The sequence below is a fragment of the Aulonocara stuartgranti genome, assembly GCF_965226115.1.
Source record: "Aulonocara stuartgranti genome assembly, chromosome: 1".
Taxonomy (NCBI): domain Eukaryota; kingdom Metazoa; phylum Chordata; class Actinopteri; order Cichliformes; family Cichlidae; genus Aulonocara; species Aulonocara stuartgranti.
Window position 1 is genome coordinate 16,597,064 of NC_138939.1, and position 22,331 is coordinate 16,619,394.

The window sequence follows — 22,331 nt, forward strand, 5'->3', positions numbered from 1 at the left end:
CCATTTTCAGTGAGCAGTTACTTCTCAGGTACTTCTATTGTTCTGGGTAGTGGTCCTTTCCCCTTCCTGTATCTAATTTATCTCACTGGATTTAAGTAACAGTTTCACACTTGTCTTGAGATTCTTAGATGTAAGTGCTATTTACCATAGTTGGTATGCAAGCAGCATGACCACTTGCAGTTTTTAATATTTCAGTAAAGAAAAGCAAATTACTTCATATTGCATTTGGGAGCTAAGCTGCTAAATCGGCCTCTTTTGCACATTACAGCGAAGGTTATCAGAGGTGGACAAAAAATATGAACGATATCGGTTTACTCTCATATCTACGATTCAGAAGGTTAGTGGTTCGATCACTGGTTTCTCCGGTCTGCATACCAAATATCTTTGGCCAAGATACTAATCCCAAGTTGCTCTCCAGTCATCCAGCATGAATGTGTGTGAATGTTGGATAGAAAGCACTTCAAGTGGAAAGAACAAGTGCTTGTGTGAGTGAGGCAAGTTGTTTAGAGTGCTCAGAAGAATAGAAAAGCACTTTATAAGAGTCCATTTATCTTTTAGCCCTTTAGTCATTGTTCTTTTTATTCCATCACGTGTATATTATTGCTATTGGAAATCAGTTTCAAATAAAATAAAACAAACAAACAAAAACACATTTGTTAAAAAAAAATGCACTGTTTAAAATATACACGGTGGTTTCCTTTCCCCTTACAAAATCCACTTATTTAGTTTGTGTGGTTTCAGAAGCTCGTGGGCTGCTTGCCACAATTTTTAAGCAATGTTAGAAGTTCCACCACAGAAAACAAGCTTGTGCTGTTTTGGAAAGGCCCTAACCCCATGTGACCCACTGAACTACTAACTGTAAAAGAAACAAAAAAGTCAAGTTCAAGTTCAGTCTCTACCAGTGTGGGCTATAACGTGTATTACAGTAACATCACATTACATTTCCCAGCATCGCAGTAATGCAAAGCATTACTTTACTAAATTTAGTAATTGCGTTACAATTATGTCGTTAAAAATGGTTCTTCAGTTATCTGTGTGCCAGGTAAATAGAAAGAAAAAAACATATTAAAAAAAATCAAATAAACATCTTTTTTTCTTCCTGAGCATCTGTGCTACAATCAGTTGATTTGAGTTGCTAAAGCTGAGTGCCAAAGCCAGCCCAGCAGCCAGACCCTGATCTTCAACATGTAACAAAAGCAGTGATGACTTTTTAAGTCCTTTAGGGCTTGTTTTTGACTTTGCTCTTTGAGATAACACATTAGCTAAAGTCTGGAATATCTAATTTTCCTTCATACCTTTTCTTTGGATTGACATTCCTCTGGGGACTCTGACAGTATCCAGAGATGTAGCCTAGTACAGCACAGAGGATCTCACTGCTGTTCAATTAGCACCATCCAGTAGGCTGCAAGATAATGTTCTGTTGTATCCTATCTCTGCTTTACATAAACACAGAGTAAGAGGCCCAGAGGCTCTGAGACAGATATTTACATGGGAGAGTGTGAAGCATAAACACTATTATAGTATGTGCTTTACCAGCCAAAAACAAAATGAAGCAAAACAAAATTTCTTCTTTAAATGTGTCCTCCCATTACTTTGTTGGTGCTTCATGTAGTCCTATTTGTTTTGTCTCTAAGGTTTCTATAGCAACTATTATTTGCACTCGAAAGGGCAAAAATTTGATGTAACCCGCATGCCTCTTCTTTGTAAAAATGACTCCAGACTCCATTACACAACACTTCCCACACAAGCCCTGTGTTTAGTGTTGTAGTGTAGTCACCAGTACTGAGAGATCTCTTGAGACAGAGTTTAGTGCTTTTAAAAGAGATCTGATGCACAGATCCAAAAAGATAGCATTGTGTTACAGCAGTAATTTGTGCCTAACCATTAAACGTGAAGATACAGCACTGTAAACATGTGAGACTCAAGCAGTTCAGATGTCTGGGCAAAGTTTATACGTTTGTCCCTTTTAAAGGTCACAAAGTAAAATGACCCCCGTAAATCAGAGTTTATGTGAGAGAACTCCTTAATCCAAGATGTGAGTGAGAAGGAAGTATGACAAATGTGTTTAATAGCTATCTTTATGAGATTGTGCCGCACAAACGCATTTATGTGTGTTTATTGCTCATACGACACATGTAAAGATATATAACAGCAGAGCCATGACTGGTATTTTTAAGGCGGAGGTGCCTTACCACTTGGATGATTTTAATGAAATTGGATACAATCGCATTTCTTTTCTTTTTAAGCGATCAAATAATGTTTTTTTGTTTGTTTGTTTGTTTGTTTGCAACGCATATCAACAGCCAGTTGATGCTTAGGAGAAGAAAAAAAAAGTCCCGAAAACTATTTTTCATTGTTCATTGGGTGGAGTAACAGCCTATCTGAGTCATATAAAACTTTTTCAATACTTTGCTGTGTAAAGTTAACTTTCCCGGCTTCAGCTGCCACCTAGCGTTCACTGTTGTACATATTTGTCATACAGTTCAGGTAGGTGATTGATTGGTCGAGTCTGCCCAGGTAAACGTGAGAGATAGCTCGCCAGCGCAGGCAGTGCGAGAGTAGCTGACGACACATCTATTTTGAGTAAACAAGTCCTTTTTTAACCGGAACTTTCTTAATCTGCTTTCAGACGAATTCATCCTTCAAATGATCGTATTTTTACTACAAATAATGCTGTCATTTTTTCTTTCGCCGGAGGAACTCGGCAAGCTCAGCCGGTGTTTGTGAATATCACCGAACGTTTCCTGACTGATCTCATCCGCGCCGAGCCTGGAACACCTGACGCTCCTTTGGACTGGTTTCGTTTTGTTGACGCTGAGCTCTGTTCGTCTTTATGTAGCATAATGTAGAGGACGGAAATATTGTGATTTGTCGTTAAAGTGCGCACACAGTATTTTCCAGAAGCAGGGTCGCTGTTGGTTATCATCTGCCTTCTGTACTCTTAGTTAATGTCGCGCGATTGTCAGTGCGCAGGTGCGCTCATGGCAATGTTGCTTCATCTGTTTGTTCTTTTTCAATTTTTCACCTGTGGAGATCTGGCCTTTGTGGGGCAGTTACCTTCCGAAAATGAAGAATCACAAAACCAAGGTAAGATTTTTATTATACTTTATTTTAAGAATTTGATTCTTAAAAGTTCGTGTTACCCTGTATACATCCCGATATTGTAGCTTTCCTGGAAATAATCTCTTTGGATCCGCCCAGTGTTTGTAGATGAGGGGCACGCAAATTCTTTCCTGGGTCGCCACCTGCTGTTTAACCGGTTTGACTTTGAAATGTTCGTACCTGGAAACTTGGAAAGGGAGTGTATTGAAGAAGTCTGTAATTACGAAGAAGCAAGGGAGGTGTTTGAAAACATCCCAGATACAGTTAAGTTATGCTGATGGGTGGAATCAATAATTAACAATTGAGAGGGATTGCCATGTTGATTAATCTTTTTGTTTGTTGGTTTGTTTTTTCAGGAAAGATTTTGGAAGGAATACACTGCAGGTAAGAGGGGGAATAAGAAATACTTCAAGTTTATATAAAATGTGTCATCCAGGAAGTTTGTTGATGAAACTATGACTTGACTGTAGTTGTTGTTGTTTGTGTAAAACCTGTTTCACCACACACCAATGAATGCATGGTAAATGTGAAAGTACAGATTATATACGTTAAATCAGTCAAACTGAATTCCAATTCATCAGTTCTCTTTCCATCCAATTAGTAATTTAGACTATTTTTGTATTCAGTTTACAGATGAGTGAGAAATTAGTGCTAGGCCTCACATGGAAAAGATTCCCTGTTTGAGGTCGGGAGGGGATACAGTACAAAAACACCCTCAGGAGGTCACATGCGAGTATGATCCTTATGTCAGTTTGAAGCTGGAATAGTTGGAACGATTATGTCAGGGAGGGGATCCAGTCTGAGATCTGCTCCAAATCTAACACACAGCTTCATCCACTGTAGCAACCCAGCCAAAAGTACCTATATTAGGTGCTGGGCTAACAGTTGATTGTTGCTCAAAGAAGTTATGACATTTGAGTTATATATATTTGTGTATATATAACTCAAATATAACTCAAATGTTGTATATATTTTTTTCTACTCACCAAGTCATTCATTGATCCCGTCATGTCGTCATAATGGTTGCAAGGAAAAGATCAATCCCGCTCATTAGAAATGCTTCATCACAAGATACCGGTGATCGCTCAAAAGCTTTGTATTGATGTACGTTAACTATGCCACCTACCCTTTATTATTCACCTATCAGATATATCAGATGTAAATGAAATGATGGTTGTCTACTTGGTAATAACTTGCACTGCCATTATGAAACAAGTTTGACACTTCCTCTGTGCTTTGTGATGATTCATAGACAAGGGTGGCCGCTCTTCACGTGTTGATGTGGTAGCTCTTTTGGTGGGACTCATTGCTGGTGGAGTGGCCATTGTTATCTTTGGCATCGTTGTATGGCTTTTGTGTCAGCGCAGATGGAAGGGTAACTTAAGCCATGAAAGGTGAGTGAGAAGAATTTGTGACACTGTCCCAGTATGTCTTTTTCACCTGTTTATGAGCATTATTCTGCCAATTATTTTCTTCTTTAGTCATTGTTTCTAAAAAGTAAAACAATGCATAAATTATGTGTCCATTTCCCAAATCTGATGAAAGCAGAATAAATAGAAATAACTTGTAATATTTTTCATAACCCAAAAATAAATGAAATAACCCATTCAGTTTACCATGATTATGAAAGAGTCCAAAGTACTCTGGATGTGTATTTTTCTTTGCACTCATTGAGTTTTAAATAGTGCTGCTCTTCTGTTACCCCTTTTTGCTACACCAACTGTAGGTTATATAACAAGAACAAAGATGACTTTCACCTTTGATACTTGCACTTTGAGCTTGAAGTACGTCACAAGTGAATGACCACTATGCTCCTCACAGTTCCATTAGGGTGCGCCAGAGGAGGAGTAATGCTTCTCTAATAATGCGAAGGCTAGAGGAGGTCTCCCTGCACCCTGTGCCTCCCTCCGATGACCCACCCGGGCTTCCTTCCTATGAACAGGCAATCGCGAGAAATGGGCCGCATGACGCCCCACCTCCTCCTTATCCTGGGTACGTGCATGTTTGTGCTTTTGTTGCAGTCCATGATGCAGTTTTATGCTGGGTTTTTTGTTGTTGTTGTTTTTAAAGATATCTTTTCTCTTTCTTTTAGCTCACGAACTGGGAGTACTCGGCAGTAGGCTTTCAGTGCAACACGTGTGCACGTCTGTGAGAGGACAATTAACAGCTAACACCTAAACTGTGCAATTATGATGTATCAATTTGTCAAATATCACAAAATACTAACTTTCCTCGATTAGCCTCCCTTTTTCCTCTTTTATATTTATTTTTTTCCTGGTCTGTTTGGATAGTCTTTTCTTTATTTTTTTTTCTTAAATATTTTTCTTGTTCCACCTTCTTGATCTCCTAGTTCCAAACATTTGATTCTTCTTTGTAATATAACTGAAATCTTGTGATGAATAAGCTTTCTAAAATATTTTATCCACTTTGCTGCTTTATCAAGATGAAAATGAAGGAAGAGCTGCTTTGTACACAGCATGTATAGTGACACTGAGCGCAAGATCATGAAGATGTTTTATTATACAGTGTCAACTGTAATAAAACAGAGATGGACGGATTTGTGTAGTCATGCAGCTTCATACAGCTGTTGCTCCTTCAGAAGGAAAACCTGCAATACTGCTTGTACTTGTCTGATGGTAATGTTGACGTAACTGAAAAAAAAATACTTTTACAAATACTCCCTGTGTATTTAATGCACTGGTCTTCCAGCATACCTTTAATATTCACTGCATATTTTCATTGTTTTTGTAAACATAGGCAGATCTTTTTGCTGTTTTACAATATGTCAAAAAACATCTGCATGTTTGAACTAATGACTGTTCTCCCAATGTGAATTTGTTTTTGGTTTTTTTTTCATCTACATTGTGATAATATTTTTTTAATGCAATACAGATATGTGGAAGCACAGGCTTCACAAAATATTTCTATTTATCTAGAACATTTAATTAATTTGAGTGAAATGATGTCAGCTACTTAACTGCAGTTTTGATAAGGATCTCACACTCATTGTGTCCCTGTAAATTATTGCAAGGCCTGAGGGGTTTCACAGAGCCTCCTTTTCCTCTGAATGGATTTCAGAATCTTTTTTTCCAGGTCTCCCTTAAGAAGAAAAAAAACCGATTTTAATCTCAAGGGACTTCCTGGTTCAAAGATTAAAAAATTTGTATAAACAGATTTTGAGAATTTATTAATATAGCTATGTTAAAGCTGATCTGATGCAGAAGTATTTGAAATGGAAGTCTTTTATATTCCTTTTTAATTAAAATTGCTATTTTAATTAACTTGGTCTTGTCTTTTGGTGTGTGTGTCTATGTATGACTTTGTGACATGAAAACAGCAGTTGCAGGAGCCCATGGCTGTTATACCAAGTTGCCTTGCAGTAGATGTTAGGAGCTATTTTATGTGTTCCTGTTTCAGTGGATATATTTAGGGTGTAAATCAGTATTAAGAACAATGATGGATACGTCAGTATCATTTTTATTTTATTATCTATTGCTCAATATGGCTTTCTTTCCTTTATCAGCACACTGTTTATGCTGTTCCCAGGGTAATGGTAAATGGCCTGTATTTGTATAGCGCTTTACTAGTCCCTAAGGACCCCAAAGCGCTTTTACACAACCAGTCATCCACCCATTCACACACTGGTGATGGCAAGCTACATTGTAGCCACAGCCACCCTGGGGCGCACTGACAGAGGCGAGGCTGCCAGACACTGGCGCCACCGGGCCCTCTGACTACCACCAGTAGGCAACGGGTGAAGTGTCTTGCCCAAGGACACAACGACCGAGACTGTCCAAGCCGGGGCTCGAACCGGCAACCTTCCGATTACAAAGCGAACTCCCAACTCTTGAGCCACGATCGCCCCTGTGTAGTCTCTCTGAATCTACACAGATCTGATTTGGGACATACAGGATTAATTCCTGTCACTAACATTAGTTACTTAAAAAGAAAAATAATTCAAAACTCCCCACCTTGGACATTTGTTGTAGTATGGCTTCAAAACGCTAGTATTCAGTATAGCACAGGATACTAACATAAAAAAATATTTGGTTATGTCTTATTTTACTTCATTTTTGCACATTCAGTGACTTACCAGTGTAATTTAGACAGCCATCCAAGGCAAATAATGAAGGATTTACAGCAGTTTTCGATTTTGGAGCGCCTTACATGTGTTCTGTTTCTAATACATGAGCAGATTGTTCAGTCAAAGAGGTTAATACAGCTTTTTCACTCTCTCACACTCACCAAACAAACATGCAGACATGAACAGCTGCAGCTTGACCTTGATGAGGCGATATCAGACGTATCTGTTATTGCTGGTGTTATATGTTGGTGTTGTGACTGCAACATCGTAATAATGTTCATCCAGGATCAACATAGCAAATGACCAGTAACATGTTTTGATGTTATAGCTTTGGAAGGGGAAGGAAAAGGGGGAGGGAAGGGGTGCCTTTGTTTATATAAAACTGTTTTCTGGAACAAATGGTTAGCATTTCAAGTACTTTGTTAATTTATGCAATATAACAAATGAATTATCAACCTAGCTTGACAGTATAAAAAAAAGTTAAATAGATTTAAATTAAAACTAAACCGCCTGCGAATGTATGACAAAACATTCAGCTGAAAATTACATTTCTGTTATATATTTTTTACATTATTTTTTATCTTTTATTTTATTTTATTTTATTTTATTTTATTTATAGTACCACCCATCTATTGACCAGACTATTTTGTGTATATTTGTACTTGTGAAGAACAAAATCAGATAAGAATAAAGACCACATCATGTAAATGATTGGGAGGCTAGATTTAACACTGATGATGGTCATGGATATTTTGTGGTTAGGGTAAATGAGGAAATGAACATAAGTTCAGCTAGCATTCTCTGAAGTAAAGAAAGCATAGCATTTTGTACATGCTGCTGCTGTTAAACAGAAGGTCAAAGCTCGGGTAGCCAGATGCTTGAACACTTGTTTTAGTTCAGGGAGAACAGCGTTCACAACTCGCTGTGGCAGACCGGTGGGATCACCCTTCATTCAAAGGCAGCGCCGCTGCACTGGTACCAGCTTTAGGGTTCGCCTGGTGGTCACGTGACTTTTTTCGCGTGGTGAAGCGAACCGTCGGTACAACATCTCGCTTCGATACATCTGCTCGTGAAGTCGATACCGTAGCTTGTCGGAGAAGTTTGCTTCTAGCGTGACACTGCAACTCATTTCTAATGTGAGAAGTTTCAGTTAGCCAGCTAGCTGCAGCCAAGCGTCAGTGCCTTAGAGAAGTCTCGTGGCAGACTAACTTTACGTGACGGGAGATGAACAAAAAAATAACGAAATCACCCGGTGATACTTTTTTCCACATGATAGCAGCTTGACGCTGTTTTTTTTCTGTGGACTGTAAATTGCATTGACGGGACTTGCCTCGGTCGGTGGGTCCCGGGCTGCTACGATGTGTGTCCGCTGCTCCACGAAGCTTTGCTGGGGAAGTGAATCTTTCACCGGATGATGGACAGGAACTACCCGAGCTCCAGCTTTGCGGACGCGCTGGCTCCACCAGCACAGACCGTAGCTTCGTGGGCCTATGACCGCGGCTCAGCTACTATCAAGCCAAGGTAAAAGATGAAGGAGAGGGCGGGTCACCTTCCGAAGGAAATTTCGGTGATGGAGGGCCTAGCTTTGCTTTTGGAGAAAAGTGCACAGGTCCTTGCGGTTGTCGGGAACACTGGGAGAAATGGTTAAATGTCACAGACGCTGACTTGTCAGTGGTTTCTTAGCCGTGCGTTACTTTTTTCCCACCTTGCTAATTTTTGCTAGCATATCGTGCTTTCAGCACGAGCACACACAGAGTCAGTGAACACAAACTACACAAGATAATTGCTTTATATCTCTACAATAAGGTGGTCATCTGGGTATCCTAAAGTAGCATTTAATCGTTGTGTTTTCTTCAACCACAGGTGCTCGTCAAAGGTAAAACAAGAGAGACAACTAGCAACCGAAGCTAGTTACTATATAACAGTTACAACACTTCAAATTAGTAATTTTCTTTGCTGTGGCGACATGTCTACATTTTTGTAAATCTGTGCTTTTGTTCTAGTAACGAAAGCTTGAGGTCCTTCGTTATATATATAGTCCGTGTAACCACAGAACTTGCAAAAGCTGTTGAGGTCTTAGTTCGTGACTTATGACTGATGTGTTATAGTTTGTTCTAATTTGCTATAAAGAGGGGCCATCCTTCATGGCAACATTGTTTTATCTGGTACAAATAAGCTACACTGTTCTCACAAGCGGAACAAAAGTAACAGTCTTCGTAGAACAGATAAACAAAGAGTATAAATTAGCCTGTAAAAAAAAAAAAAGACTGTCATGTGCTGGATGGCAAAAAATGTAATAATTATGAAAATCAAGTGGCTATGATAAATAATGAAGTAAATTATTGTGGCTGATCTCTGCTTCAGAAAATCTAAGATTACACCAGTTTGTCTTATTTTATGACCTAAATAAAATAAGATAGTGGCTGCTGATTAGCAGGGATGTTTCCATTCTGAAATCTAACTCATCAGAGTAACATGGTAATTAGCATGTTGTGTGTTGCACTTGTTGTTATTGATTCTAAAGTGTAAAAAGAAACTAGCAAAGATGAGTAGGGAAATAATCTGGTGTGTGCAACTGTTGAAAGGAACAGATGAGGGAAGAGGCCTTCCTTAGCTTGCTTCATCCACCAGTATTTACCTTTAAGGCAGCACTTTAGCTCAAGCCAAACTGCATCTGATTAGCTGGAGAGCAAAAATGTCATACGTCAGATTTTAAATAAACATCCCCCCAAAAAAGATGGATAAAAGTTACTTGACCAGTCTATTTATTGATGACTTTTCACACCATTTTTACATCCAAATGTTCACACCATCCAAATGTTTACAAGATATAAATGCCTTACTCGCTTAGCCAAAATGGTTGCTAAAGAATGAAGTGCCTCATGTTATACAGCAAAATGTCAAATGACATTCCTAAGCAAACAAATTTTGACAAATCAGTGTCCTGTATTGTTATATAATTGTTGTTAGCATTTGCGGTGGTCTCTCGGACTAGCGTTTTTCCATAACAGACAAATAGCCACGAGAACCCTTGAAACAATAATACATTCATCCAAGAAATCTTTTGGACGGTTTTACCACACTGGTGATTGGTATTGTTTACTCTACATGACACATACACAACTTGGGTTGCTATGTTTTGTTATAACTATAATACAGAGAGCTGCAGTTTTCTTCCTGTGCAGAGAAAGTGAGTCTACTGAATTTGTCGACAATAAACTGACAAAACTTTACAGACTGATTACTTGATCTTGCTTGCTGTGCATGAAGAGCAATTCACAGTTACTTTAGAAATATTCATACATCTTCACTTTTTGCATAGTTAAGATGGTGAAGAGCTGTGTATAAATCAGACTATGAGTATAACAGTTTCAGTGTTTCCTTGAGCACAGCCATCCCAATCATTTCTAAAAGGAATATATATCAGGATATTTTTGACTGTTGTCTCTTATGCTAGCCTGATTAGCCAGTCGAGTAAACCTTGATCAAGGAGATACATTTAGCAATTTTATTGCAGCCATCTTGGCAGCACTCCATCAGTCACAGCATGTCATAACTTTGTCAGTGTTTAATGTTAATTTGTGAATAAGAGTGGCAACTTTATTATAAGTGTTTCAAGAAGAAAAAACTATAAATGCTTATTTTAATCCACTGTATATACTCATATTTGACTTGGTTGTGCACTGCTGTTTGTAGAGATGATAGTTCTAATGAATCCCCTACATTTGTTTGTATATGCAGCCCCAGTTACGGTGCAACATACCTTGATGCCGAGCTCCTCCAGCGGCAAAGCTACACTACGACACACCAGCTTCCCACGTACACTACATCACATATTCCTGTTGCAACAGGTGAGTTATGGCATTATAATGAAATATTGTTTTAAAGTGACCAGTTTTACCAGGTAATATGTATTCATGCAGAAATTTTTGGTTTAAGCACAGACGCATCTTTCTCTTCCTCTTTTGAATGTCAGGAGCACTAGAGTCAAACAGTAGTACTCCAGAGACCTCAATCATGAGCTTCCTTTCAGCCATGGAGTCGAGAAGCCTTCAGGCTGGTCCTGTTAGTGCCTCATTGCTTTCTCCTTATAGACCCCCATCATGGCCTGCTGGTGAGAACACATCAATCTTTCAATCTTAGTTATATTATTTAAAGAAGAAATCATTAAGTATAGAGAGAATGTAACACGCCATACTCTGAAAACCATGCCCACGAGATTGGGGAAAAATTTAGACCCTAAAGTGTGCAACCAAATGTTGGAACGGTGAAAAAACTACTCTTACTAGCTAAATATATTTGGTTTCACTATGTGTAGGGATTGTTTTAGCAACCTTAGCTGTTAGAAACTGAACGTTGTCTATATTTGTAAGCTGCTGTAATCTGATAAGGCACATGCAAGTGCAGTAATATTACTCTTCGCTTTTAACTTATCCATGAAAAAACACATGCTGCATAGATAGCCATGCAGTGTCAGGATCTTTCCATTTTCCCATTACTCTTGCTCATAGTGCTTCAAGTCTTATTGACAGTATCCATTTTTGTCTTATAAAAAGCTCAGTTTCAAAGTTCTGTAGTTCTTCAGCTTATAAAAACTCAGTTCTGCATTCTTTGCCCTGTTGGTAGTGCATGCTACACAGCAGCTTTTAGGTGTTTTTCAGTTCAGTGCTAGCAGGTGAATCTCACAAGGAGGCCCTTGGATCTCACAAGGAGGCCCTTTTTGTGCAATGTAAAGTCAATAGAAACAATTGCACAATTTTCTTTTTCTCCAATTTGGGTGGGACCTAAATGCACTCTGTAAGCATCAATTTGTCACTATTTCACAAATTGCTTAGAAGCTTAGGACACAACTTGACTTTGCACCACCATCAATTCTGCTGGCTACATTGTTACATGTATACAAGTACTACAGATAGAGTATTGTAATGCTCTCTGATCTGCTTTGGTAGACAAATTGATATATGTGATGACACACTTTATAAATTACCTTTAGCATCTTTTTTTGTGAATCAAGAAAAACTTGCATGGATACAAAATATTTGTCCAGCTCTGTTTCTCAATTCATCTCACTAATAGAGCAAACAATGTTTGTATGTATGTCTGTTCTTCACTTTTCTCCCGAGTGTATTGCTGAGGACCTGTGTAAGCGTTTGATGTTTATGGAAAGGTGATAACATTTTAATGCCTTCTTCCTGTTGCAATTCAACCACTGGCCACACTACTTTACTGTTCTAGCATCCTGCCAGGTCTTTGTTAATATATGCTAGTAGAGACCTTGCACTGTGTACCTATGGTCCAAAGGCTGAGTATGATTAAAATGAAATATGTTGGGGGATGTTGGCATTTCAGATTTTGTATTACCTTTTGCACATGAATTTTGTTTATTATGAAAATATTGCATGTGTAAGATGCTTGTACTTATGTTCTGTGTGTGTGTGGTTTCCATGCAGGTGCCAACTCCTCGACCACAGAACTATATTTGACGGGTGCCCTGCCTTCTACAGCTACTTTCCCCTCTACACCTGCGCTTTCATCCTGTCAGCACACAGGTGCCTATCCTACCAGGAGTTATGCCACCAACCCTTCCCTGACTCTCCAGGATCCTGCCTTTAGCACTTCTACCAATGGCCTGTTTTCTCACCATGATCCCCTCCTGCATCTTAAGTCTAACCAGACTGTGCTTCCCACTGCCTTGGCCTTCAATCATCTTTCTGCCTCTGCTCTGGGCTCACCGCTCCCTGTACAGTCCTCCACTTACCGCTCAGCCCAAGAGTCTGCACCCCACCTCCTGCAGCCCCAGTTTAGCCTCTTACCTTCTACCCTATCTGCCACTCATAGTGCGAATCAGCCATTTGGGGCGACAGTTTTCTCAGGCTCTATTGAAAGAGCCCTTCAGCGTGAATGTAGTGTGATCAAACACCACCAGAGGCCTTCTAGTATCCATATAGCCTCAGAGCAGTTACCTAGTTCGGAGCAGTCCTTACAGGGATATTTCGGTTCAGGCAGCGAAGCGGATGTATCCTACCAGCAGGAACCATCCCATCAGCCCTCCGTGTCCTGCAACCCCTCCACAGGAGCAGATTCCTCTCAAGGAGTCAGTGGTTCCCTACAACCCAAAACAGATTGTACAACACAAGTATATTCATCCACTTCGCTGCAGAAGACGAATGAATGTTCTTCCAAACTAGCTCCACAGCCTGCAGGAAATGAAGAGATGCACTCTCAGAACCTGTCAGCAGGGTCTCCTGAGCGTTATTCCTCCCCTGGACTGAAGCAAAACTCTGTGATTATTAACCAAGAGGCAGTCCAGCTGTCTAGCCTAATTTCCAACACTTTATCTCAAACTTATATCACACCTCATACACAGTCACAAGCCTCCAATTCCACTTCCGACAAGCTCTCCTCCCTTTATGATACTCTCCCTTCACTCTCCAGCCAGTCTGACAATGTGGCATCCATTAGTCAGTCTCTTGTTTACTCATCTACTCCTGGGCTGAACCAAGAGCAGGGCATCCAGTATGGAGCCCAAGTACAGAGCTTGTGTCAAGGAAATCTGTCTGAGAGTTATCCCACATCCCACTCGCAGGGTGCCTCAAATGTGATTTATACTTCTCAATCACAGGTGCAGAATTCAGTGACCCAGTCTCAAAGCTTTATCACGGGAGAATCCCTTAACTCTTCTTTCCCACCCACATGTGCACAGAGCCTGCCCACATCATCTACAGTGGACTACACCCTCATGCAGGCCTCCGTGGGAGGCAAAACACACGACACTCTGTCCCACCAGCAGCACTCACAACCCAACACATATGTTTTGTCTGCACCTTTGCCTACCTACTCTTCAGCGGCTCAAGCCTTACAAAATAACATAACCTCCATACAGGACATAAAGCCAACATATGGCAAACAAAAACTTGAAGAGGTGCCTCTCCAAGGCCTCGAGGCTCTGCGGCAGGTCTCCGTGGAGGCCTCCATAACATGTAACAGTATAGTTTCCCATAACAATGTCATCTACGTTGTTTCAAAAATGGATGATCACCCTAAAGCACAGAGTGTTATTCGAAGCAGTTCACGTTCTGATGACCAGATTATGGGACTACGTCATGTAAATACAGTGCCGGTAAAGGATGAAAGAATGGGTTCTCTAAGCCAACAGCACATTCATTTAACTAGTGCCAATGGTCATGAAACTTCTAACACAAAAACTACAGACTCCATTGAATCCTCACATATACCCCTGTGCTCAGAGCCGCTCAAGCAGCATCCTCTCCAACTTGAATCTGCTGAGGCACAGCAACAGAATCAACAGAACCATAACCAGACTCAGGCTTTAGCAGCCCACACCCAGTTTATTGCTATTCCCAGTGCTCAGGTTCATCCTGAGACCAATCAAGTAATTTTGCTCCAGCAGCCAATTTTGAATAATAGTCAGAACACATCAAAGGTGATTCCAGTGCAAGCTATTCAATCGGGACAAGGCCTTGGCCCTGTTCATGTCCAGTATCTTCAGATGGACCGAGACCTGCTGGGTCCAAGTGTTACAGAAACCCAGAGTCAGCAGGGCACAGTAGTGTCTGAACCAAGCTCAGAATGTCCTACGTCTAAACATCACTACAGCCAGTTGACAAATCAGCAGTCAAGCGATGCCAAAAACCACTTTGCTGTCAACTCTATTTGTTTCTCTGACTCTATTCTACTTCCAGATGACAGGAATATTTTGTCAAATGTTGATGACATCCTCGCTGCCACAGTAGCTGCCTGTGGCGTGTCACCACAGGACTTTGTCAAAGCTACATCCTCTGCTGAGGCTGATATGGCAGTGATGGCAAGTCCTATTGATTCCAAAGGTCACTTCCAGACTGTTGATTTAAGACACATGTCACCTAGTTTCTCTTCAGCACAACAGCCAATTATCACTAACACTATCTCCCAAACCATCACCATGACATTAAACGGACCACAGATGACAACAGACTGTCAGGGTGGATCTGGTACCCACAACAACAATAATGAGCTTCATGCTAATGGAGACATAAGGTGCTCTGACAATAACTATCACTCAGCTGGGCAGGTATACGACTCCTCAGGTCCCCAGAATAGAATTCAAGGGAATGCAAAGTGTATTAAAACTGATGATGGACTCATGGAAAGTCCAAATGGTGAGGACTTTACCAAAAAGAAGGCTCGCTCTAAGTCATTGACTAAAACAGGCAGTCACAAAGAGGATGGTGGACTGGCCGGACCAGCCAAACGTAGTGGGCAGACCAAGCGGCAAAACTCGAGGGGTAGTGATGTGAGCTCACCATCTGCGGCACACGGTTTATATGATGGTTGTCCACAGCAGGAGAGAATCAGGCAAAAGATTCGTGAGGTGGAAGAGAAACAACCAGAAGTCAAAACTGGCTTTATTGGCTCCTTCCTAGACTTTATCAAGTCTGGGCCCAAACAGCAATATTCTCCAAGTCCAACACGAACAATTAATCGCCCTAGAAAGGCTTGTACCTCATCCAAACAGTGTACTATGCCAGCTTTGCCCCCAAAACTGCCAACTTTGCCCACGCCCTTAATTCCCCAGGACAGTCCAGCAGTAAACTCCCAGCAGAAACGTCTTGATGAAGATCTACAGAAGAACTTGGAGACCCTGCCATCATTCAGCTCTGATGAAGAAGAGAACACTGGAAAGAACCAGGCTCTGAGGAACAGCATCAGCTCAGCTCTCTCAGCTCTGGATGAATCTTCAGATCGGAAAACTAGGACAGGTAATCACACTCTGTAGCATATGGTACATGCTCAGTAAATAAGTATAATAACCATGCCCAAAAATGCCAGGGTATTGATGCTAATGAAGCGATAGTAAAGAAAGAAACAACCAAATTAAACTGATGTTTAAAACCAGCAACTAGGTTAGTTGGATCCCATTTGTATTTTTTCCTGTATATTGTTATAGAAACCTGTAAAACATTGACATTCTGTAACAGTGTGTATCTCATGCTCGAGACAGAAGTATTGTTTGCCTAAATACAAGACAGTGAACATTGAACTTTATTCATTTTCCTTTTTCTGTCTGTGAATTTGTGCTTCTTCAGATAATCAGTTTCAAGGTTTGATGTTGAAGCCAGAAGAGGTTCCCAGCATGCCCCACGCTGTCACCGACAGTGCGCCTCCCGTGACATCCTGTGTGCTGCAGGTACCCACTCCTGCACAGACAACAAACGCAGCCTCAGGAAAGACTGTTTTTGCAGCAACAGAGGAGTCCAAAGAGACACCACCTGGCCAGTTGGCTATGCCTTTAAAGAGTGTAGCCATGGCAGGACTCACTGATGAGGAGCTGTCGGACAGCGGAGGAGAAGGAATGTATCGTGAGAGAGACGAGTTTGTTGTCAGGAATGAGGATATCGAAAACCTAAAGGTACGGGAAGTGAAATGAATGCTTGTAACACTTGATATGGGCAAAATTGAAAGTGTAGCACAGGTCAAAATGTTTATAATATAACACTAGCATTTCAAAAGTAAGCCTTGATGCAATGCAGTGTAACTTAATTTAATTCCTCTTCAATTGTAAGTGATAGACTTAAAAAAAACTGCTTCCACATACTGAAGCCTATTCTGCATTGTGCTGTGTTTCTCTGTTTAGGTGACAATGAAAGCAGGCAGTGAGCCTCCAGCCATCTGGAAGGTACAGAAGGCTCTGCTGCAGAAATTTGTGCCTGAGCTGAGGGATGGAAAGAGAGTCTTCTCAGCTACAAACAGTGTAAGTAGACTATGCATATATAGTTTGATTATACAAATTAGTTTTGTCAACTAACACTTTCTTCTTGTCCGTTTAGTATCTTGGGTACTTTGGTGATGCCAAGACAATGTACCAGAGGGTGTATGTGAAATTTTTGGATACAGTTAACAAAAGGGAATATGTACGAGTTTGTAGTCAGAAGCCACGCTGCAAACCCATGAACTCACTAAGGTAAGTGTAGACTACTGGCTCCTATAATTCATAATAGATTTTTCTGAGTTATCTCAACTTTTTTTTTTTTTGTCACACAGGGGTTTTCAGGTGAAAACTTTGCTGGGCTTGACAGCCACTCCTACAGTTTTCCAAAACCAAAAGCCCAGACCCAAACAACTTAAGCCAAGAGCAGAGCCTCCACCAAAAAAGAGGAGGAAATGGAAGGAGGAGTTTTCACCCACTGCCTCTGGATCATCTGCAGAAGAAGGAGGCGAAGAGGATGGTAAAGAACAAGTTTAAGTTTTTAAGGAACTCTAGTTTGTTGTCTAGATTTTGTCACACTCTCACTGCCCTTCGATGCCTCCTGTGTGTTTTATCTCTCTCCCGTACACACTCAGAGTTAAACCCTCCGCTACCGTTTGCTTCCCGATTACTCAACACACGAACCATGAAAGAGACATTCAGGAGCTTCGTGGAACTGCTTATCAGTATTGCCTTAGATGAAGATGTAATGACAGCACTTGAAAGGGCAAATGGTGAGCAAGATACTTTTTGGACATTGTTCTTAGTTAGATTGGCTTAACGGTTTAGGATCCCTCACATCATTGCTTGCTGACTTTTCTTTTGTCTCATCCATTTCAGATGAATTGCTGCTGCCACATATGAAAAGAGTGGATGGAATGATCACTGACAACAGAAAACGTTTACTTCACAAACTACACATAGAGCAGGTGTTGAAGGTGAGTGTGGAAATGAAGCTGCACATAAATGTAGATTTGTGTTGTCTTGATGCATGCGCAAGGTAAGGAAATCCCCCAAAATATCCAGAAGAACAGAATACATTTCTTTTAGGGTCGATTTGTGTTCTAGTCCCATGGGCGCTGAAAATGGTGGATGTGTACCGTATCATGCAAAGGTCGCGAGCCACCCCTCATTTCATCACAGTCCAGCCCTGGTGCCTAACCATTTTTAGAGGAATGTTTCTTTTGTTTGTTGAAGACATGTAACACTGCCCTATGAATCATTCAAGGATATACCTAACTCAAGGGAGGAACCGGTGTTGTATCTGCACATAACAGACAACAAAGAACTAGTTTTAATTTGTGTCTTCAGGCACCTTGGTACTGGCTGACTATCCAAAAAAAGATACATTTATACATTAAGAAAAGGAAAAACAAATCCAGCAAAGTCCTGACACAGAAGAGATACATCTGACTCATCAAAACAACAGTTTAACAGTGTCTGTAGTAAGGGTGTCAAATATAAGGCCTGGGAGCCAAATTTGGACCTGCAAAGATCCAAATTCAGCCAGTTGGTTGACTTTGGAAAATGTGAATGAGGGCATAATTCTTTGTTATTTTACAGCTTTTCTTACCCATAAAGCTCTCCTTCATGGCCATTCACAGTACACCAAAGTAATTCAATTTTAGAATTCTGTCATTTCCCACATTAGGGTTAGCTGAGTCATGCTGTCAGATTTCTTTCATTTACTACAGTAGCATTTCTTTACCATGTAGGGAAAACTGAGACATCATGTTGAAATTGCACTTTTTTGTCTTTATATTAAGACATCTCATTGATTAAATGCATATTTAAACTTTTTACATTGACAGAAATTGGAATTTCACCAGTCTGGCCCACATAAGATCTAAAGTGGGCTGTTTGTGGCCTGCAATATAAAATGAGTTTGACCTCCCAGGTCGACAGCCATCTATAAAACATGGTGGAGGCACTGTCATGATTTCGGACAGCATTTCAGCAAGTGGTCGTGGTGATCTTTTAAAGGTTTTTGGAATTATGAACACAGAAAAGTAGCATTAGTTTTTGATCCACCACAATTGTATGATGTGTAACATCTTCATGTTTTCAGTATGACAATGATCCCAGTCAGTCATCAGTTGGTAGCCAATGAGCATGTTGACTCATTAGTTTCACTGTCGGAAACCCTCCTCTGGCTTCACTTCTGGTTTCGCATGAGTAAGATAGTAATGGCAAAATGCAAATGTTTTACTTCAAAAGTTTTGAATATGCGTTCTAGATCTACTTTCATTGCAATAGGAAAATAAGCATTAAAGGATCTTTACTGCACTGTGTGAACCTAAGTAACTTGTGTTCTTTAGGCAGCACTAGACAGCTTCCCAGAGATCTCAGTGGTGACTGAACTGAAGAAAGATGGGGAAACACCAGCCTTCAAAGTACGTCTCAGTGGACGTGCCTACAACAAGAAAACTATGAAACCCCAGAAGAGCCCCAACACTATGCCTCAGGTAATTGTACTTCTAATGTCTGTCCATAAGAGGGCGCAGGTTCACCGTTTGTTAATCTTTAGGTTTGCTGAGCACTGAAGCGACTACCTCCTGCTCTCATGCTGTTTGACTAATATAAAAAAAGAAATATACTAATTATTCAAATTTTTTTAATTATGTTTCCCTCTTTTAGGAGTATACAGTAGACCAGCAGAAAACTCAGTGGTTTTCTCTATACCATTCTTTGCAGCATTACAAGTACCACACATACCTCATGTGTAAGGATGAGGTAAGACAATGTGTCTAGTTTCTACTGAATGCATAAAGCTGTTTTGTTTAGTTTTAGATTTTTTTGTGAGTTCTGTAAATATTATTTTGCAGATTTAACGTCACTTGCTTACTTCCACATGGAATTTATTTGAATTAATTGTATTTTATGCTCTGTTTGTGGTGTTGTCCTTCAGATTGCATCTCTGCGGGTGCAGGCAGGGGACCTGGGGCAAGAGGAGACTGTGCAGAAGTGTCTGCAAAACGGGGCTTGGGTAGAGGGGCTCTTTGATCGCTTTGGAGAGCTAATCAATCAAGTGCAGCAGGCCTGCAGATGAAAGCCTTTAACATGCTTGGTTTAAAAAAAAGTCCAACTTTTGAAAACCAGAAAATGCCTCCAGCTCAAAATGTGACCGAGAAGGATGGAGTGAGTCTCTTCTTCAAGCGCAGGGTGTTTCGGATCAACTGATTTGCCTGTTAAAGACTGTTGGGAGACTGTGGAGTAAAAGTGGCACGAGTGCAACAGTGAGACACACAGTGTTTATCACTGCATCCCAGCAGAAACCTGGAACTTCATCAACAGAGGACAAGAACTTTGTTCTTGGGAGCATTTTGGAAGGCTCCCACCTAGTACTTCTCCTAGTCTTTGTAGGTTTTTATAGTTAAAAGCCCACTTTTATGGGCTTTTCCATAGATTTATATTCTTTTTAATTTTTTTCTTTTTTAAGTTAAATACCAGATCATGACCAGATTGTATGCACAATATAGAAGGCAATCAGCACAGGAAGTAGAACACAGCAAATACACAAGCAGAGCAAGCCTTTGTCAATCTTTTAAGTAAGCTCACATGCAAAGTTGATCTGTTGTTTTGTTTAAAAAAAGAACTATACATTATATATAACTATAGTTATATACTGTTTGCAAAACATCACATTTGTAATACGGTGCCAGCTTATATATATATGTATAATGTACATTTTGTAAAAAAAAAAAAAAAAAAAAGGAGAAAAAAATAGCAGGACGTTGGAACAGCAGCAAATCTCTCTTTAGCAGCTACATAGTGCGTCTATACTATAGTTTAACATTTGTGTTTCAAGCCAACCATTTGCTTATAGGAAACATCTTTGATTGGAATCAATGCAGTTCCAGTACTGCTTTTTATTAATCTTTTTATTAATCTCAGACATTGTTACCTTGGCTTATCTATGGGTAAATGAATGCAAATGAATTGCTTTACAGACATAGCCTACATTTTATGATAAAAGTATATATTTTCACAGAAGAAAATGGTTATTTCTAAGACACGTTTTGATTATCTTTTCACAGTTTTCCAGAATTTACTCTAAGTCATTTATTTTATTCTGTCAAAAATAATCTTGTTCTTAAAAGATGCAGTTTGTAAATAAAACACTGCATGTATTAGGTATGTGTTTTTCTAGGATATTTTTTTGCCAGGAACTCCGTGAGATTTTTTTCTGGAATCCCATTTTTCAGAGCAATTATTTCTAAAAAAAAAAAAAAAAAAAAACAGGGTGTGAGGTGCATATATAAACACTGCCTTTATTTTGGAATCTGGATTTTCTTGGGTGAATACCTTCTGAGACTGATTACAATCTGAATCAATGAATTTTCATAGAATCCCTACAGACACGTCACATAATGCCACCATTGCATTTGGTCATAGTTTGGGAAGATTGCAGCAGGACTAACTAGGCATGTGACACCTTTTTATCTGTTTTTGCACAATCACCAAACCACATGGGGACTTTTCTGCAGTGTTGCCGTAATATTATAGAATAACCAAATACGATTTTTTTCTTTTTTGACTAATGTTTGATCAAAGTCGATATAAGGAGATTGTGTTTCATTATCAACTGTAACCTTTTTAGAACATAGATGTACTGTTTTCAGTTTTATTTGTAACTTTGCTATAACAGGGGCCAAGTGCTACATTTAACATATTTGAAATGTTAATCAGACAGAAGAGCCCAGCAGAAAAAGTTACAACAGTCTTGCTGCAACCAAATAGTCTGTATGGATTTTTCAGCGTAGCCAGTCACAGTTTGCTTCTCAGCTTCCTGAGGGGTCTGGTTATGTTAGATTTCTCTTGCTTGTTGGAAGTGTGCTGTTAATATTGGCTCACATCTTCCATGAGGACACAACGAAGTGAGAAACTTGCCATGTTGCTCGCCCACAGTGCTCTCGTGACCTGAACTTTTCACATATTTATGGGTGGCTGACTTTGTGTCGTCTGAAAGAGTCTCTGGGCTGTTGAATAAAATATGACTGTCCAGCCAGACCAGTCACAATGCAAAAAAATGACTGGCAATCCCCAAAAAACAAAAGTGTCTCTGTACTTCACTGACTGCACTGTGAGGAAAGCCACTGTCCTCTGTCCTTTGGAGTTGGAGAGGCTCGGGGGTGGAGGACAACTAGTCAGGCAAGCGTTTGGGATTCCATTACGGGCACAACGGGTAGGGAGAGATACTGAGCGTCTGCTCTCCAGATGAAAAGCATATGAATTTTAATGCACTGCATTGTTCCATATGTGGGAGACAGACTGGAGGCACCCCAGAGGCAGCATGAGAATGTGAGAAGGGCACAGAAACGAGATGGCTGTGTGCTGCGTAAGGCTGCATATCACTGACAGTCTTGAGGTTAGAAATAAATGTCTCTTCGTGAAACCTGA

General features: G+C 40.2%; 2 protein-coding genes across 3 annotated transcripts; both read left to right on the plus strand.

Annotated features, from left to right (window-relative positions):
* Nucleotides 1–2,494: 2,494 nt before the first annotated feature.
* Nucleotides 2,495–6,383, plus strand: prrg4 (proline rich Gla (G-carboxyglutamic acid) 4 (transmembrane)). The gene is made up of 6 exons (XM_082534534.1): nt 2,495–3,087; nt 3,202–3,365; nt 3,459–3,486; nt 4,355–4,496; nt 4,924–5,094; nt 5,195–6,383. The coding sequence occupies exons 1-6, from the start codon at nt 2,949–2,951 to the stop codon at nt 5,220–5,222; spliced, it is 672 nt and encodes a 223-aa protein (XP_082390660.1). The 5' UTR covers nt 2,495–2,948; the 3' UTR covers nt 5,223–6,383.
* Nucleotides 6,384–7,450: 1,067 nt separating this feature from the next.
* qser1 (glutamine and serine rich 1) lies at nt 7,451–22,331 on the plus strand. Of its 2 annotated transcripts, XM_082534513.1 has the most exons (13): nt 7,451–8,707; nt 10,928–11,037; nt 11,163–11,300; nt 12,637–15,945; nt 16,273–16,595; nt 16,821–16,937; nt 17,014–17,147; nt 17,228–17,412; nt 17,528–17,665; nt 17,772–17,869; nt 19,250–19,396; nt 19,569–19,664; nt 19,840–22,331. In XM_082534513.1, the coding sequence occupies exons 1-13, from the start codon at nt 8,598–8,600 to the stop codon at nt 19,978–19,980; spliced, it is 5,046 nt and encodes a 1,681-aa protein (XP_082390639.1). In that variant the 5' UTR covers nt 7,451–8,597; the 3' UTR covers nt 19,981–22,331. The 2 variants fall into 2 exon arrangements, with proteins under 2 accessions (XP_082390639.1, XP_082390640.1); XM_082534514.1 differs by lacking the exon at nt 11,163–11,300 and having other exon boundaries at nt 7,452–8,707.

Bases quoted from the DNA above. Each gene is read 5' to 3' on its own strand.
- prrg4 (XM_082534534.1), top strand. From the start codon at position 2,949: ATGTCGCGCGATTGTCAGTGCGCAGGTGCGCTCATGGCAATGTTGCTT. The intron at 3,487-4,354 runs GTAAGAGGGGGA...GATGATTCATAG, and splicing joins TTGGAAGGAATACACTGCAG to ACAAGGGTGGCCGCTCTTCA. The intron at 5,095-5,194 runs GTACGTGCATGT...TCTTTCTTTTAG, and splicing joins CCACCTCCTCCTTATCCTGG to CTCACGAACTGGGAGTACTC.
- qser1 (XM_082534513.1), top strand. From the start codon at position 8,598: ATGATGGACAGGAACTACCCGAGCTCCAGCTTTGCGGACGCGCTGGCT. The intron at 17,148-17,227 runs GTAAGTGTAGAC...TTTGTCACACAG, and splicing joins AAACCCATGAACTCACTAAG to GGGTTTTCAGGTGAAAACTT. The intron at 17,666-17,771 runs GTGAGCAAGATA...CATCCATTTCAG, and splicing joins AGCACTTGAAAGGGCAAATG to ATGAATTGCTGCTGCCACAT.